Source organism: Talpa europaea (genome assembly GCF_964194135.1).
Source record: "Talpa europaea genome assembly, chromosome: 3".
Classification (NCBI taxonomy): domain Eukaryota; kingdom Metazoa; phylum Chordata; class Mammalia; order Eulipotyphla; family Talpidae; genus Talpa; species Talpa europaea.
In genome coordinates this window covers 82,536,291-82,554,214 of record NC_140069.1, presented here as the reverse complement: position 1 = coordinate 82,554,214, position 17,924 = coordinate 82,536,291, and the positions used below count along the sequence as shown (strand labels likewise).

The 17,924-nt window shown below is 36.2% G+C and overlaps 1 protein-coding gene across 1 annotated transcript; it reads left to right on the top strand.

Moving 5' to 3' along the window:
• Positions 1-444: 444 nt before the first annotated feature.
• PDK4 (pyruvate dehydrogenase kinase 4) lies at positions 445-11,997 on the top strand (the record flags this gene model as incomplete). Its single annotated transcript, XM_084230462.1, has 11 exons — positions 445-574; positions 1,516-1,657; positions 2,773-2,844; positions 3,547-3,731; positions 3,886-3,972; positions 4,417-4,494; positions 6,680-6,756; positions 8,535-8,633; positions 8,830-8,940; positions 9,251-9,364; positions 11,854-11,997. 11 exons carry the CDS (start codon positions 445-447, stop codon positions 11,995-11,997), a joined length of 1,239 nt encoding a protein of 412 aa, XP_084086588.1.
• Positions 11,998-17,924: the final 5,927 nt, after the last annotated feature.

Here is a 17,924-nt window from a genome sequence, read left to right as displayed (position 1 = left end):
CACGGGCGCCAGGCCACTCCCGGTACCAAGGCCATGGGCGGGACCCAAAGTTCTTAGTCTGAGCGGATTGGCTCTGCTCTATTTTCTGGACGAGACTTCAAGTCCCAAAGACTCCTCCCCTAGCTGAGTTGGGGGGTGGGGGGCGGAGGGAGTTAGGGGGCGAGACAAATAAAACCACAGGAGGCGGCAGGCTGTGTCAGCACGCAAACTTGAGTGCCATCAGCTCGGCTCGCTGCTCCTGAGACTCACTGCCCGACTGCTCCACCTCCAAACCTCGGTCCCGGGTTCCTGGGCGGGCCGGGTGCGGGCGCCTGCTCACCAGCACACCTGTCTACTCGACCCCAGCCAAACCCGCTCTGCCCCTTCCTGGTTCCCAGATTGTGCTCCCTGAAGCCTGCGCCACGCAAGCCTCCCCCAGTTGAGCCAAGCCCCGTGGGCATCAAGATGAAGGCGGCCCGCTTCGTTCTGCGCAACGCCGGCTCGCTGAGCAGCGCCACGCTGGTGCCCCGCGAAGTTGAGCATTTCTCGCGCTATAGCCCGTCCCCGCTGTCCATGAAGCAGCTGCTGGACTTTGGTGAGCTGGGACTTAGGACGCTGGCTGGGGTTGCAGGTGCAGGGAAACTGCCTTAACTTTCGGTGCGGGGAGGGTTGCGCTCCTCGCTGCAACAACTGGGTGGGCGCGCCTTGCTGCTGAACCCTAAAGTCGCCTTGCCAGCGCGCCTTGCCTTTTCTAGATTTGTCTTCTTTCTGACACTTTGTGCCAACAGGTCAAGTCCACTTGCAGTCCTGCTGATGCTGGATGGTTTGAGCCCACCTTTCTCTTTTTCTGTCCAAAGCTCCCTGTCAAAGTACTTTTTGCTCTCAGGCACCATTCAACATGAACTAGAGACTTTTACCCCCTTCTTCACAGCATAGTTCTTCCTGGAGAGGATTCCTAATGTAAACTACCCTCTCTTCGCTAACTTCCACCCCTCCACAGGGCACTTTTCATTGCATTCCCAGCAGATTTGTCTCATTACCTGTATAGTTTTCCATATACTTTGTGTTGCTGCTGCAAATACTTACAGACTTTCTTTGGCAGTCTTTTGAGGAAAGTTTCAAGGATTTAAATGTGATCATCACATCTTGAAACATCACGACTCCCACCTCACCCCTACAGGACCTACCCCAATTTCATGGCTATATTTTGAAGTATGTTGTCTCCTTGACATTGTATTGTTGACTGAATCCTGCACTATTTTGTGACTTCTAAGAGCCATGCGGTATTCTGAATTCTTGAAAGTGAAACCTCTTCAAAAAAGAAGAGGTCACTGTATTGGTCACTTTAAAAAAAAAAAAGAGAAAAAGACAATGACGATGCCCGCTTCCAAATTATCTATAAATAGTGGCAGCCCAACTGAGGGTGAAATATGATTTTATAATATATGTGTGTGTTCAATATTGGATAGTGCTATTCAAATATATCACTTAGACATACTTCCCCTCCCCAACCTAAATTATTATTATTTATTACAGGCTCAGAAAATGCATGTGAAAGAACTTCTTTTGCATTTTTGCGACAAGAATTGCCTGTGAGGCTAGCTAATATCCTGAAAGAAATTGATATTCTTCCTGATAGATTAATAAATACCTCTTCGGTACAGTTAGTAAAAAGCTGGTAAGTGGTGAACTATCTTAAAACAGTCTCTATTTTTAAGACAGTTATCTGAATAGGAATTCTTATGATATATTAACATAAATGAAAAATAGGTTGTCTGAACAGTAACTTTATATCTATTTTCTTTATATCTATTTTAATAGATATAAAGATTTTTTTGTTAATTTAGGTTTATCAAAAAAATTTAGATTTATCATAATGGCAGTTAGAAAACCATAAAGGCATTTTTACCATGAAAAAGTAGATACTTTCACAATATACTTTTAATCAAAAGTACAGAGGAAATATGAAAAATATGAAATATGAAAAATAATTGACAGTTGCAATATTTGTTTTGTACTTCAAATAATAAAAGATAATTTGATATTACAGTTACAAAAGGAACAGACTCAAATGGTTCTATATAGAGAGGGTCTAATCCTTGTTATTTTACAAACCAGTAACAGCAGGCTCTGGGTTCTAATCCTTCTCTCTGCCCCTTCCAAGTTGTGGACTCCTTGGCAAGGATTCCTCCATTTGTTATTGAGAAGGAAAAAAAAGTACATATCTTAAAGGGATATTTGAATGTAATTAAATAGGTAACTCGTAAAAAAAAAAAAAACAACAACACCTATAACAGTGCCTATCACACAGCTGGCACTCGGGAACTGTCAATTATCATCTCATTTTACAAGTAAGGATAAGGAATTGGTGGGGGTAGATAGAACGAGTGTGCGCAATATGTCAGGTACGTACCAAAGACTCCACCTAATTCAGATTGCACAGCTTTTTGTTCATAGATTCATAAAATATATCTGGTATACAATTACAATCTGAAATACACATTCAGTCCATGGTGTTTACTGCTATGTTTAAGATTTCTATTACCCCTATGAAGAAAACAGTAGAGAAAAAATGAAGTTTTTCTTTAAAAATAATTTTTTAATGTTTTTGCTTTAAAAAACAAAAACATTTGTCAAACAAAATACTGATCTGCCAAACAAAACTGAATACTGATCTGGAATCATTAAAGAACCAAAATATTAAGTTACAAAGTTTAGGGTTAAAAGTTCTAGGTTTTTATTTGTAAACATTATTTTTCAAGTGTCCTGAACCACAACTCCCTCACTTTACAGGTATATCCAGAGCCTGATGGATTTAGTGGAATTCCATGAGAAAAACCCAGAAGATCAGAAAGCATTATCAGAGTAAGTTCTGTATATTAGAAGAAGTGTCTAAAACTTTGACTATGTCCAGACATACTCCTAACATTCTTTTTTAGTCTTAAACTAAAAGAGTTCCAACTCTGAATAATAACTACCTCCTTACAAATGACAAGTTTTGGCTTGCTGGTTTTTTAGAAGTGATCAAGAAATGATACAGTATAAAGAACTGAAAAGGAAATCTGCTTTGACTATCAATCTAGTCATGTGGTTAGGTTCGCAGGATTTATTATTTTATATTATTAATAAATGTCACTATCAGAGATTAAACATTTTCCTTCTAGCTATAACAATTCCTAGCTGTAAGAAATCTTTTCCTGATCTGACCAAAAAAAATTAAGTTTTTTTCACAATGGCATTTAAGGGTCATTTTCAATACTATTTTTTAAAATATTACTTCTTAAAGAGAGCAGACTTAAAGAACCCCTAGATTAAATAAAATATGCCAGTCACAAAGCTGGTATTTCTACATGTGCGCTACAAGCAAAATAAATCTATTTATAAAACTGTCTCCATTCTATTCTCTAGTGAAAGAACTTATAGTGAGAGCCTTAATAAAGCTTTATCACAACAGCTTATTACTTGATATTCTTTAGATAGGTACTTTAGCTTTCTTTGACATAATCTAAAGAATATGAATGAATGAAACTTACTTTAACTTTCACTAACTATAAACGTTTTGCTTAGTTTTATAGATGCTCTCATCAAAGTTCGAAATAGACACCATAATGTAGTCCCTACAATGGCCCAAGGAATCATAGAGTATAAAGATGTCTGTACAGTTGACCCAGTCACCAATCAAAATCTTCAGTATTTCTTGGATCGATTCTACATGAACCGCATTTCCACACGGATGCTGATGAACCAGCACAGTAAGTTAGCTTGTTGTGGTCATGATATATAGAGATGGGGGTCGATTACAAGCCACGCTAGAAGATGTTTTCCTAATTGTCGGTCACATTCTTTCACAATGCTAGTTCAATTCATTATTACAATTTCAATAACAATATATTTTTTCCCCAACAGTTCTTATATTTAGTGACTCAAAGTCAGGAAACCCAAGCCACATTGGAAGCATTGATCCAAACTGTGATGTGGCAGCAGTGGTCCAAGGTAATTTAGATTTCTGCATTTCCCTTATTGAAAAAATACATTATATGATTGACATATCTATAGTTGAGGTGACTCTGAGTGAATTTATAATAAGAGCATTCCTTTTATATATTTATAAATACTGTCAGTAAGTGGTTTGATTTTGAGTCAGGAGTTTAAACACTCATGTATAATATTATGAAAAATCCAAACGCCAGTGGCTTATGTGCCATATTCATATATATTTAATCTCTGCAGTGTGCATATACTTATTGCTACAAATACATCTTAAATGGTGCCTTAATTTTTCTTGAATACTATATTAAAAAATATTTTTCCTATACATATACCTGTACAGTAGTGAATACATTTAGGATAGTATATACCCTGAAGATCAGCTGAAAATTTTACTTGGAATACATTCATTTCATCATTATGAAAAAAAAAAAAAACTTTCTATTCCAGATGCCTTTGAGTGTTCAAAGATGCTTTGTGATCAGTATTATTTAACATCTCCAGAATTAAAGCTCACACAAGTGAATGGTAAGCTGTAAATAAAATATACTTTAATCTATGGAAAATTCAGTATTCTCCCAATAGGATTATGTTTTGTAAATACAAAGCTACTTTTGTGTTCATTTTTTCTGTTCCAAATTTGCGTAGAATTTGTATACTTTTTTATTTTTGAAGCCAAGATTTTTTTAAATCTCAACTAAAAAGCTGCTGTTGAGCACATTCACTTGCTAATGACTAAACATAAGGAAGAATAGTCTGGATAGATAATTTGGGGATTAGAATAGCAACTCAGTTCCATTACCTTAGATCAAAGATTGCTTAGTATAGAATATGAAGGATAGGGAGGTCAGAAGTAGGGGTAATCACTTGAGAGAAGCAACCCAAAGAGGTACTCATAAGATGAGCAAAAAAAAACTTTAAATTGCACTCTAAGAAACAAGCCAATCACAGAGGACAAATACTGTGTGATTCCACTCATATGAAGTATCTATAATAGTGGAGCTTCTAAAAGCAGAGAGTAAAATGGTGGTTGTTAGGGGGAAATGAGGTGATATTATTCAATGGGAATTCAAGTTATGCAAGATGAATAAATGTGGGCTATCTGCTGTACATCTTGCTTACAGGTAACAGCATTGTGTTATGTACCCCAAAATTTATTAAGTGGGTAGATCTCATGTAAGTGTTCTCACCAGATTTTTTTAAGTTACACTTTAAATATAGACCATTATTTAAAAATCAGAGCAAACTTAAAAGCTTTAATTCTAAGGTACATGAAAAGACAAGGTCTTCCCTCATTGACTGAATGCAAAGCACTATTTTTATCTTATCCCATAGTTGTTCTTCAAATTAAGACAGTATACTTAAATAAAAATAATCTTTTCCTTTCCATTTAAAGTATCAAAAAAAAAAAAAAAACACAAAACCAAAAGTGAGTATCTCTTCCAAGTCAGGGTTATATAGGAACAATGTTTGTTGGCTGTGAGAGTGAAAATCCAGTTGTTTGCAACTCCAAGTAGCCTAACTCATGGATTGGGACTGTGCTAATATAATTGATTGCTAAACTAAAAATAGGAGTACAAATAAAGATTAAAAAATATCTGTGATCATTTAACAGTATTGTTGCATAATACTGTAGACAAGCTATTTGAACTCTTTGATGAAATAAAGAAGAAACTGTGCCAGGCCTTCTGTTTGCTGATTCAAACTTGCCAAGGCCCAGGACACCAAAGAATAATACTTTTGTTTTTCTTTTCAAACAGTATTATGAAGTTTTTGTTTCCCTGTTTTCCTTAGCTTCTTGGTGAAATTTAAGCATAGCTAGTCTGTAAGATAGAAAGTTTGTTTGATACGCAAATCAAGAATAATCAGATGTGTTTTTGCACTATGCATTAAAAATAGGAAAATTATAGCTTGCTTAATTTCAGTGTTATACTTCAGACACATTTATTTTTTTCTCCCTTTTAAAAATGCCTTTATTTATTTTCATTTTTTAAATTTTGTATATTTTTTACCTCATTCTTCATTTTTATACAATGCATGCTTTCTCCTCTCAGGTATAGTCCCCATGAAATTCCCATCACCAATCACCCATGTGCCATCACCATGGTTGCTTGTGCTCTCCTCTCCCCAGTTTTGACCCTACTCCCTCCCCCTCCCCTGCAAAACATCTCTGATTCATAGTTGCCTGTTGATTTTGATTTTTAATTTATAATTACTTTTTTTTTTTCCTGATCCCTTATTTGGTTCCCCTACATTCCTCCTATAAGTGAAACCATCTGATATTTTTCTTTTTCTTTCTGGTTTATTTCACTGAGCATAATCCTTTCCAGCTCCATCCATGTTGCCTTTAGTTTTAACTCTGAAATTGTCCAGGATGCAAAGTTTTGAAAGTAGAATAAACAATCCATGTAATCTAATTGATGGAATCTTTGTTGCGTGGCTCATCCAACTTTGTACATTTACAGAGAAAGGTAAAGATAATCATAGAGCACTGGGTAGTAACCTTAGTTACTATCCTAAATTACAAAACCTTATTTTGAAAGTAAGCCAGTTGTGTTTACTGTTAAAGATGGAAGGGTCTTGAGGAGGATTTTGGAGAGAGGAGGATGGGGAATATTTCAATCCTGTATAAGCCTAAATTAATCAGACAGATAAAGAAGCTCATTTTACTGTATCTTTGTTTACCAAATCTAAATGTTTAATTTTTTTCTAGGAAAATTTCCAGGCCAACCAATTCACATTGTCTATGTCCCTTCTCACCTTCATCATATGCTCTTTGAACTATTCAAGGTATGCCACTTCACAATAATTATAATACTGTTTTTAAAAAAATTCACTTGTCACATTTTAATATCCTTTATAATTTCCATTACACAAGAGCTTCACTACCTCTTCCTAATCATGCTTCTTGGCTCCTAAGAGAAAGAAGCTACCATGTTTGAAGGATACATGCAGTTCCTTGTAGCATCATCATCTCTTTGAGTATGCAAAATGTGATTCATGATGTCTCAATGCTTCCTGTTCCTGTTATTTCTTCAGGTGTGCAACAAAGCACTAGTCATTCATGCCTTACTTAAGGGAGGTCATGGGCTGACTGCTTCAGTGAGTGAGGCCTTATTATCTCCACCCCCACAGACTATTCTAGGTCCACATCTAGAGGGTCAAATTTGGAATTACCTTAGGTGGAAATGCCGCAACCCTACGACTAAAATATAATCAAAGGACAGTCAGTTCCTTCAGTGATCTACTTTAATGAGCATCTGACTCATCTGGGAGTATTGTTGAAATGCAAACTGATTCTATAGGTGTGGAGCGGGGCCTGAGGGTCTGTATTTCTAAAAGCTAAAGGTAGAATTGCTGGCCCACAGGCCTTACTCTCCATAGCAAGCCCAGAAAGGGGCAGAGGATGCTAATCACACATCTCAAGCTAAATGTATAGTTGCAACAGAATCACCTGGGGGGCTTGTTAAAACATAGATTCTCAGACTGTGCTCCAGAGGTTTTGATTCACCCACTTGCAAATACTCAAGTCAACCGCATTCTCGGAGCTAGCTGATGTTACTGATTTGGGGTAGCAAGGTGCTAAGAATCAAATCCTTTCCTGGATTCTAAGACCAAACTAAATCTCTGAACTTACACCAAAAGCTAGAGAAGCACTTGAAGCCTTGAGGTGTTCCCGAGATCCCTGGACTACAGAAGAGAAAGCATAAAAAAGTGTAATCTGATTCTGATATAACTCTTTTCAAAGAAATATACTACTCTTAACTTATTCTAATACTAGTGCAATTGTACTTCAAACATCTGGTCTATTTTATTTCACTTCATCCAATGATTAGACCTTAATATTACAAAGAAAGCAGGAAGCATGGAACCTACCAGAAGGAGGTTAGAGAGGAAAATGGGTAAAATAAACCAAGACTTCACCTATATGAGATTCACCCGGTTGTCTAACAACTTAGATTTTTTTTCTGTTAAAGGACAAAAGATACCTTTTCAGTGATTTGATTTATTTTTAAATTGAATGGTCCAACTCCTTGAGTTATTTTGCCATCATTGGTAAAAGTTAAGATGATAATCAAATGTAAATTGAAATTTAATTTAGAATTATTTACTATCCTTTTAAATAGTAACAACCTTCTCCCAGCAAATTTTATAAAAGCCAATAAATTGGTTCAATGAGTCACTGTTCATTTGTTATATAATAGTCTTTGGTGCTTGGATGTAAAATGTAATGGAAAGACAGAAAAGAGAGAGCCAGGAAATGGACTATAAAAACCAATTTCTACATTTAAATTAAGCTTACAAATAAGAACTTGACAGCCAGCAGAATTGTTTTTCCATTAGACATTCCTCCCAGGAGCTATACTGCACAGTAAATGAATATTTTTCATTATACATCCTGCATGACACATTCATAAATGGCTATTTACAGAGCTGTTTTTCTGCTAACTTAAAAAAATATCGGAACTTTGAATTGCCCTCTGTGTTGCTTTTATTTTAAACATAAAAAACATTTATTGTCCCTCATTCTTCTGTCATGGAATTTCTTATCGCTTTGTTTTCTTTAGAATGCCATGAGGGCAACAGTTGAACACCAAGAAAATTGTCCTGCCCTTACACCAATTGAGGTGATTGTTGTCTTGGGAAAAGAAGACCTTACAATTAAGGTAAACATTTTCTGTTTTTTCTTTGGAATCATTTGAGAGGATTTAAAAGAGTCAATAATAATAAAGCTCTCGCTTGGAGAAATAGATCCAAGTCCTGAATGCCAGGCAGCTTTTAAATGAAGGAGAGACATTTTCATATAGACAGATGCACACTGGTTTTAATATGTTGGTCTGATGATGTGTTTGTTTGTTTAAGATCTCAGACAGAGGAGGTGGTGTTCCCCTGAGAATCACTGACCGCCTCTTTAGTTACACATACTCCACTGCGCCCACACCTGTGATGGACAATTCCCGGAATGCTCCTTTGGTAAGATCAATTGTATGGCTAAATTCATCCAAACACCTAGTTCTAAATGTCGGCAAGGATTACAAAGCCGTATTTGGCAAGATAATAAATTTAACTAAATTAGGCCTGAGGGGTGTGAAAGAATGATAAAGCAAGTTACACATCGTGAAATGGTTCTACAAGAGGTCTCTGACGAGCCAAGCCGTAGAAGCGGTTAATATTTACCTAGGTTCTAGGGCATCAGTGTCAGGGAGGATAATACTCCTTCTTACAGGTTATATTCCAATAATCATGTCCATCTCCTTATCAATAACTGATCTTTCCCCTCCAGGCTGGATTTGGGTACGGCCTGCCAATTTCTCGTCTCTATGCCAAGTACTTTCAAGGAGATTTGAATCTCTACTCCTTGTCAGGATATGGAACAGATGCGATCATCTATTTAAAGGTATCTTTGAATTCAGTAGAAAGAAAAATAATATTTGAGAAAAGATTACTTCTTTTATAGCCCTGAATTCTTGTTGCTCAGTTATTCTTTCTTTTTTTCTTTATTGAGGGAACTTTGTTTTACAGCACTGTATATGATTTAGAGGGATAGGTTCACACTTCCTCAGATGTGTTACCTCACCACACCCTCTATCAAAGCACCCATAGTTCTTTACCTGAGGCTATGGGTCCCCTTCTCTCTTTGTCCCCACCCCCAGCCGCCTCATTACTGCAGTGATATTTTTAGGGTTTCAACAGCCCTGAGTTTTATGGCTCACAGTGAATTCCCCAAACTGGGTTAACGCAAAAAATAACCAGAAATTATTCTGTCTTTTGTTTGTTTATGTGTGCATACACCATTAATATTTAACACGGTAATTTACTAAAAAGGAAACAGGGTTAGGCCACCTGCCTTAAGTGAAGCAAAATTGTTTCCCAAGAAGTACATTAATTTCAGAGTGAGGATACGCTCATGTGAATTTTTTTAAGACAACTTCTTTTGGCATTTGTGAGAATGGCTGCATTTTGTTTTATTTAAACCTGTGGGAAATGTATGCAAATTTTGTTCCAGCCCAGAAAACTATTGATATCAAGATATTCAAGACCTTAAGCTGACCTTATTAGAAATCCAAAGAAAGGAAAGCTCACTGCTCACAGCTGTCAGTGCGATGGCAGGCATTTCCTGTTTAAACTTTTAAATTTGGTACATGTTTTTCCTATTGCTGGTGAAACCTCAATTTGTTAAGGTCACTGTCCTCATTCTGTTAATCATTTGTCAGCTATTTGGACTGAAAATATATCTAGGCTCCCATTTTGTGTAAGGGAATTACAGGTTTCCGTCACTTTCTGAAAGTAGAGTGTGTCTACACAGCCTTTCGTAAGTTGAAATGGCATAAAATGAGATGCAATTACCATTAATTTATATGAAATATGTTTTGAGCATTCCCACAACCCAGAATAACCAACCAAGCTTACCAAATAAGACAAATAAGACTTAAAACAATGCTAATATATAGTAAAAACAGGAATATTATGATAAATGCATAGCCTAGACAAAGTAGAAGTAATGTATGTACAACGCAGTCTCACTTACCAGAATCAGAGCGTGTGCACACTGCAAGGCTGAGAAGTGGTGATGAGGGAGGTTTAGGCGGAGTCCAAGGTTAGGGTGGTGGGAGGCCCAGGAGACTGGGATGCTGGAGACAGAGGAAGTGTGTCATCTATGGACATCTTATTGTCCAAGGAGGTCACTAACATCTACGCCCTCTTCTATAGCCGCTTGTGCCTCTCTGTGGAAGATTGAGCTTTATCATGTACTGTGGCTGATGTAAAGGCTTGAAATAGGATAGTATGCTTGACTGCTTAGTCTCACACACTTTTCTATCAAACAACTCTACTTGTAGTCACTCAAAACATCCTGAAAACCTGCCCTAAACTGAAAATTAACATCATACTTAAGTGCCATCATCACACACTGTCAGTCACAGTGGAAAATCTAACGCAAGTGCTTCTCCTTGAGCTCCTGGCCAACTTCACTTTGGGGCAGTTGTTGCCTATTGTATCAGTTTCAGTTACATCCAGGTTATGCTAAATGTTAACACTCGCAGGAGCTCTCTTTAGGCTTTTCTGTTACTTTAGGACATATCTTATTAAAATGCACAAAATAAATAGGGATCAAGAATAGATGATCACAGACACAGGTCAAACCTATGGTAGACTGATGCTTCTTGGATGCTGAGTGTAGTTCCCCGGGGAGGAGTTTGGCCTGCTGCTCTGTGCGAGAGGGTGTGGGGTGCCTCTGTAAGAGCTACTGTAAAACACAGGTCATTGCTCTTTGCTTTTTAGCTTTTGTTGTAAAAGCAAAGATCCTCTTCTGATTTCTTTCGGTTAATGAAAATAGGCACATAGATACATCTCATGTAGGTCTTTTATAAAAGTGAAGTGACACAGCTCAAACTTTCAAAAAGCGGGAGATTATAATTGCCAAATGAACTTTGACCATCTAAAATAGTTAATATATTCTTTTTAAAATGAACAGAAGTCTTCAAAGTATTGGGAAGGAATCTTTTAATAGATTAATAATTAGGACTCTCACTTTATCACAGCTGCAGAGGTTTTTCCTGCAAAGAATAGCTTTGCTATTCAGCTCTGTCACATCAGCAATATCCAGACAAAGGACACATAAATATTGAACATAAATCTGATTTCCTAATTTGTAGTTGTTTATGTATTATTTTAGCTCCTATAGGGTAGAAATCACTTTGTTTATTTTCTTTTACACAGTGCCTAGCATACTAAGGGCTCTGGTGTGCTCATATAAGCAAGCCAATTAAAAGAATATACTTGAATTTTGGAATACTTACCTCAACCTTATTTTGAATAATCACTTCAAGCTCAAATTAGGCCATGAATAATTTCCCTGGTTTGATTTTTCCCCCCCTCTTCTTTCAGGCTTTATCTTCTGAGTCTGTAGAAAAGCTTCCGGTCTTTAACAAGTCAGCCTACAAGCATTATCAGATGAGCAATGAGGCTGATGACTGGTGTATCCCCAGCAAGGAACCAAAGAACCTGGCAAAGGAAAAAGTGGCTGTGTGAAAAGGGACACTCGGGGCACTTTAAGGGATCAAAGTGGGTTTAGCCAGTGCTGCTTCCTGAATGTTTGCGTGTGAACTCACTTCCTCAAAAACAAACAACAGCAACAGAACTCTTTGATGAGAACACTAAGTCAAAGAGGAGAAGAGCTGGTTTCTGTGCCCGGGAGAACACAGTGCTGGACTGTAGCTTTTAACTTAGAGTAACACTTGAGTTTATATCACATCCTGACAAAGAAAGAACTTCAGTTTTCTCTTTCTTAGTCAGCGAGAATGGAGAAGGGGGTGAAGATACAGGCCAGCAGTTTCTAATAGGTCACTATTTTAGACCTCTGCTTAATGGTGTAAGCTATGGGTATTTATTGACTAGCAGGTGTCAATATACCAGTATTTTCTTGTCATTCAAAGGTTTAGGGCATAGTTTACACTGTGTGTAAATCTTTATATATATATATATATATATATATATATATATATATATATATATATATCTGCTCTAGGAAGGAAAAGCTGGTGACTGATGTTCACTTTGAATGAATGGAAATGTTTTTAATTCAAAGTTACAGCTCAGGCATTGGACCTATGTGAGAACGCAGAAGAATACTTCTGATAAATACGGCCCCTTTATTATGCTGCTGTCCTGTTCACAATAAATGAACACATATTGCTGAGTGCCTAGTCTTGGGCAAATTTAAAAACATGCACTGAAAATTCAGGATGTTGACAGTTGGAGGGAGATAAGAATTGCCAAAGTGATAGCAAAAATCTCTTAACCTTGCTTTGTTTCTAAAGAATCAGTAGATGAGAGAAGCTAAAATTAAGGAAAGAAATCATACATCCAAGACCTAGGTCAGTAGGAAGGATTCTTCTTTAGCCTACAGTGGTGGCAATCCAAAGACAACCACTTTCTAGGTTTAAAAAGATGTATTTTGGATACATTTCATTATATTCTCTACAGTCCACCATTAACCTATCTATAAAAAAAAAGAAACTACTTATCCAGTGGTTCAAGAATATTATAATTTAAAAAATTCTTGGAAAATTTTAATAACCTGTGATTAAGAGGTTTTCATGGCAGGATGCTTTCATTTCTGAATTACTGAGACTGAGATATAATGAATGAAAGCTAGAATGTATATGGTACTTTGGGAGAGTTAAGGAATAATGTGCAGGTTGACAGACCAATCTAGCAGATTACTCTTGGAGAAGAAAAAGAAGGGAGGGAGGGAGGGAGAGAAGCAGAAGGCAGGCATCGAGCATATTTCCCACAAGTCTCAAGAAATTATCTATATTTTCATGGGTAAATGGCCAGAAGATGAATTGTTGTCTTTCAAAACAGTACGAGTTCTTTAAACAGTTCTCACTCTTGCAAGAAAATAGGCTTTCATGAGATAATAAACTCATTTGTGTCAGCTGATGCTTAAACTGGGATATATTTTCTGCATTGTAAAATAATCAGTACCATCTCTAGGTTATACTTAACATTTGTTTTTAATTTTGTTGTGGCCTAGTGTTGTGGTGATGGTAGTGGCTATAGAAGCCTAAAACTATTTGTTTTGTGGATTTCAAATTTTACCATTAGCAGTCCTAAAAGGTAACTTTTATTGATTATACAAAACTATTTGCAATAGGTTATTTGACTTTTCAATGCTGAAATTTAGACATTTTCACATGTAAATAACTGTGTTTACCAAAGATTTAAAGCAGTTGATTAATTAACCCAAACACTGTGAACTATCTTTGAAACACTAGAGGAAAAGAAATGTTAATATCTCAATAACATCAGCTGTGTAAGTGGAGTTCTATAAATAGAAATAGTATCGATATTTGTGCAGTCTATAGAAGAACTTTGATTCCAGTGGATGGATTCTAATTATTCAAGCAAACTTAAATTATTAATGTGTAATTTGTGTTTTTGACTGTAGGCTATGTACAGAGAAATGTGATAATTTTTATAATAAATATTTTTTATTATAATAGCAAGTATAGATGTGAAGTTCTTTTCTCAAATGAATGACAAACTATTAAGAAGAATTTGAGGTAATGGTTTTCTTTGCTTCCATTCAAGTCTTATTCATCTATGTGTTCATCTATATAAATTATCTGCATACATCTGAAAGTACAGAAAGCAATGTAAAACCTAAATTTTTAAACAAAAGATAAATACTTTATGGCAATCCAGGAACTTCCAATTGTCCTCTGCCTCATTGTTCTTGTCCTGATAACACACAGTCCAGTGTATGTTTATCTACATGTATTCAATAACCACTTTTGTAATGCATATATTCTGTATTTGTTTTTGGAAAACTAAAAGATTCAGTGTCTTCATTTACCTAACAAATATAGTAGAGTACAAAAATAATGACCTAGATAATTTAGTTTTTCTAAACAATTTCTGGATTAAATATCTGAATATAATGAAACAGTAAGAAGACAGAAATTTCTAAATTAAGTGGTGGCCTGTTTTATCTTTGCTATCTTTACACTGTCCTTAACTAATTTAATCCCACCTTATCTTTGTATAACATCCGTTGCCAATATCCAAAATGCCTTTATTATTGTTTTACAAGTGAGAGAGACCAAGAGAGGGAGACACTGATTAGAAAAAAATCATTGTAGTGAGTTTTCCATAAATAAATTTTAAAATCTTGTCAGAATAATCGAATTTGAATTAAGACATGCCTATCATCAACCTAAGGCACGAGACCCTAAGGAACCAATGCCCTTCTTCAATGACACTCTGCTTGACTACTTTCCATTCCTCTGTTGGGGCAGTAATGCACCATGTAGCTAAAGAAAGCCGCGGGCACACAATTTAGCTATACCGTGTCCTTGTATACCACTGCTTGGGAGGGGAATTATTACACTCCACAGACTAAGAACCTTCACCAACATGTCCATTGAACCTCAAGATTACAAGTCCCACCATTCTCATGCAAGCACCAACATCTTTTTAACTCAAATCAACATGTCTACTTCAGAGACAATTTTTTTAAGTTCACAAAGTCAGCTGAATTTTCATCAAAATTATCTTTAAACCATTTCTCAAAAAAAATGGATTTGGTTGGAAATGGTAAGAGCATTTAATTTCAGCTACAATGGCATGTGAGAAGAGAGCTCATTGTGAACTAGTGGCTTAACCACCGAACTTGGCATATCATTTCTTTATTCTCCTACTATACTTCCAAGCATTACACTTACACTAGTGTGACAAATATCCTTGGATCTCCAGGTCAATTATTCTGTACTGGTGAAAGAACTAAGAGACTTATAATTTCACAAGAGCTTATATAAAAAGTCCCTTAAATCAGACATTTAAAGCAAAAAGATTGCATTTCTATTAGCGTTCCATTCAACATACTTTCTAATTTTTCACTTTTCACCTTAAATCATAGTTAATTAGGACTCAATAAACATTCACTGGATAAATACATGAATAAACTTCTGCCTATAGACAGCTTCCCTACACTTGAGGGCAGATTAGAACTCTGTTAAACATGTACATAAAGTTTTATATCACTTTACATGTTGAGATATTTGAGAAGTTTTAGAACATTGTAGAAACTCTGGACTACTTTTCCAACCAGTTAAATTACAACTGCTCTCTGTTTTAGGTTGTTCTCCACTGGTGATCTTTGGCCAATGAAAATTATCACATATTTCAAAAGAAATTAAACAATGGGTAAAAGTTATTAGTAATAAGGACATGTCCTGAGCAAATGGGTCAGTATTATAAATTTTATAAGTATTCCTCCTTCTCATCCACCTTGGACTCAAATGAAAACATATTACCGTCCATATTTCATGACCCATTGGTGGGAATACACAATTGTCTTTTAATGAGATTTTGCAGTTCCTACCCAAGTGCAAATAAACATTAAAATCCACTCAAAACTAAAAGAAATGTCAGTAACCTTGAAAACATGTTGAATCTCTTAAATGATGTGAAAATGATGAGAGCTTTCAGTAACAAATTCAACAACAAAATAATAAAGTTTATCAATGAATTATGACGTTTTCATATTTACTGCTACCATTTAATGTAATGAAAATAACACAGAACTAGTTGTCAAATAATGCAATATAACTGGGGATTATTTATTAGCATACCGTTTTCCACAAATGTAAAAGGATTCTTTAATATCTAAGACAGATAGTCTATTGAGTGGCAAAGTCTTGAGTTTTTATCAATTCCATTAAAACTATGCCCTTTGATGTGTTTTTAGGCCCCCAAAACAGCTTTGATATTTAGTAGTCTTTTCAACTCAATCTTTTTTCTCTGAAATTAATTTTTAAGGATAACAAACATTGTTTGGAATTTTAAGTGTGTGGTCTGAAAATAAAACAAAAAATGAAAATAAAAGCCATACACCATGTTCTTGGGCAATTCTAGATTTGTATCCCAGCTCTGCCACCTCTGCCATGGGAAGTTACATAACTTCTCACTGCTTAGTTTTCTGATCAGTGAAAAGTGGATAATATTATAGTATTTTCCTTATAGAGGTACTGTGAAAATTAAAATGTGTTAACATAGGTAAAGCATTAATAATAGTCCTTAGCACATAATAAAATTTATATAGATATTAGCTATCTCACCATCCTTCAGATGGGATGCCATACAGTGTGATCATGGAATACCAGTGACAGCAACAAATTTGCTCTAACATACGCTGGGATTAGACTTTGAGGTCAAAGTATAGTTTGTGACCCAAAACTGCTGAACAAGGTTGAAACATGTTCAAGCAGGGGTCAAAACCCAGACCTTGATCTCATTAGTAGTGCTGTCCAACCAAAAACTGGGTGGACAGTGGGACCGTGTGTTCCCTAGGGAGACCTGTTAACTCTTTCTGGCCTAGCAGGCCACACCTCCTTGAATATAGAGAAGCAGACTCGCTACACATTGTAAATAAACACACAGAAGGCTTAACACAGCACTTTGCCTAAAGCACATTTTCAGTGATTGTTTGTGGAAGGATGAAAAGAGACTTAAGTCATTCAAGGAACAATTGGGCTTCAGTTGTTCCCTGGGCAGTCTTTTTCCCCTTCTAAATATCATATTTCATCTTGTGAAAGCAGAGCTCCAAGAGATAACATAAACAAGCAGACACATGGTCTTTTAAAAGCTTTTGAAAAGTTTCCTGGCTTGTGGGAAAGTAGAGAATGTTTCCTTATTTTTTTCTTCGAGTGTCTGATAATAGTTCTTTGTAGGTAAAAATGCATCCTGCATTCTGTATGGAATTAAATGTGTTTCTTATTTTTACATAATTCAGATAGTTGCAGGCAGGATTTCACTTAAAAAGCACTAATTTGGGGGAAATTATTTTAGGGGTAATCTGTAAGTTATAACATTTACTTGATTTTTCATAAATTATACTCTTCAGTGACCACAGATATCTATTTCAAGTATTAGAATAGAAATTGGTGTCATTATATTCTCTTCTCTCTAACCCTGTGTAAATTAAATATTAAGTAGGAGAAAAATTCTTAGAACATGCTATATGCCAAGCATTTTTCTATAAAGATTTACATTAAATAATTCATTTTTTAACTACTTGGCACAAATGGACATCTTTTCTCCTCTTAACTGTGATTTATTATCACCCACCCAGTTTACACATAGGAAACAGAGTAACAAAGTCCAGAAAGTTGCCCCTATTAAGGGAAAGAGCAGGGATTCCATCCAATAGCGTATATACCAGAGTCTCTGCCTTGAAGAAAGTCCCTCTTTGAGGAATGCAGCCAGGCCAGCAAGTCAGTCAGTCTGAGGTCATGCAAATCACCAAGTAACCTACAGGGGAGGGGTGCCAGGACCCATTGGCACTGAGCCTAACAGACCAGCTGCAGACCCCTGAACTTCTTTAGGCAGATATTACCAGAAGGCCCGAACTACCTGCCAAAGCAATAGGAACTTGGTTGTTAGACCAGTTCTCA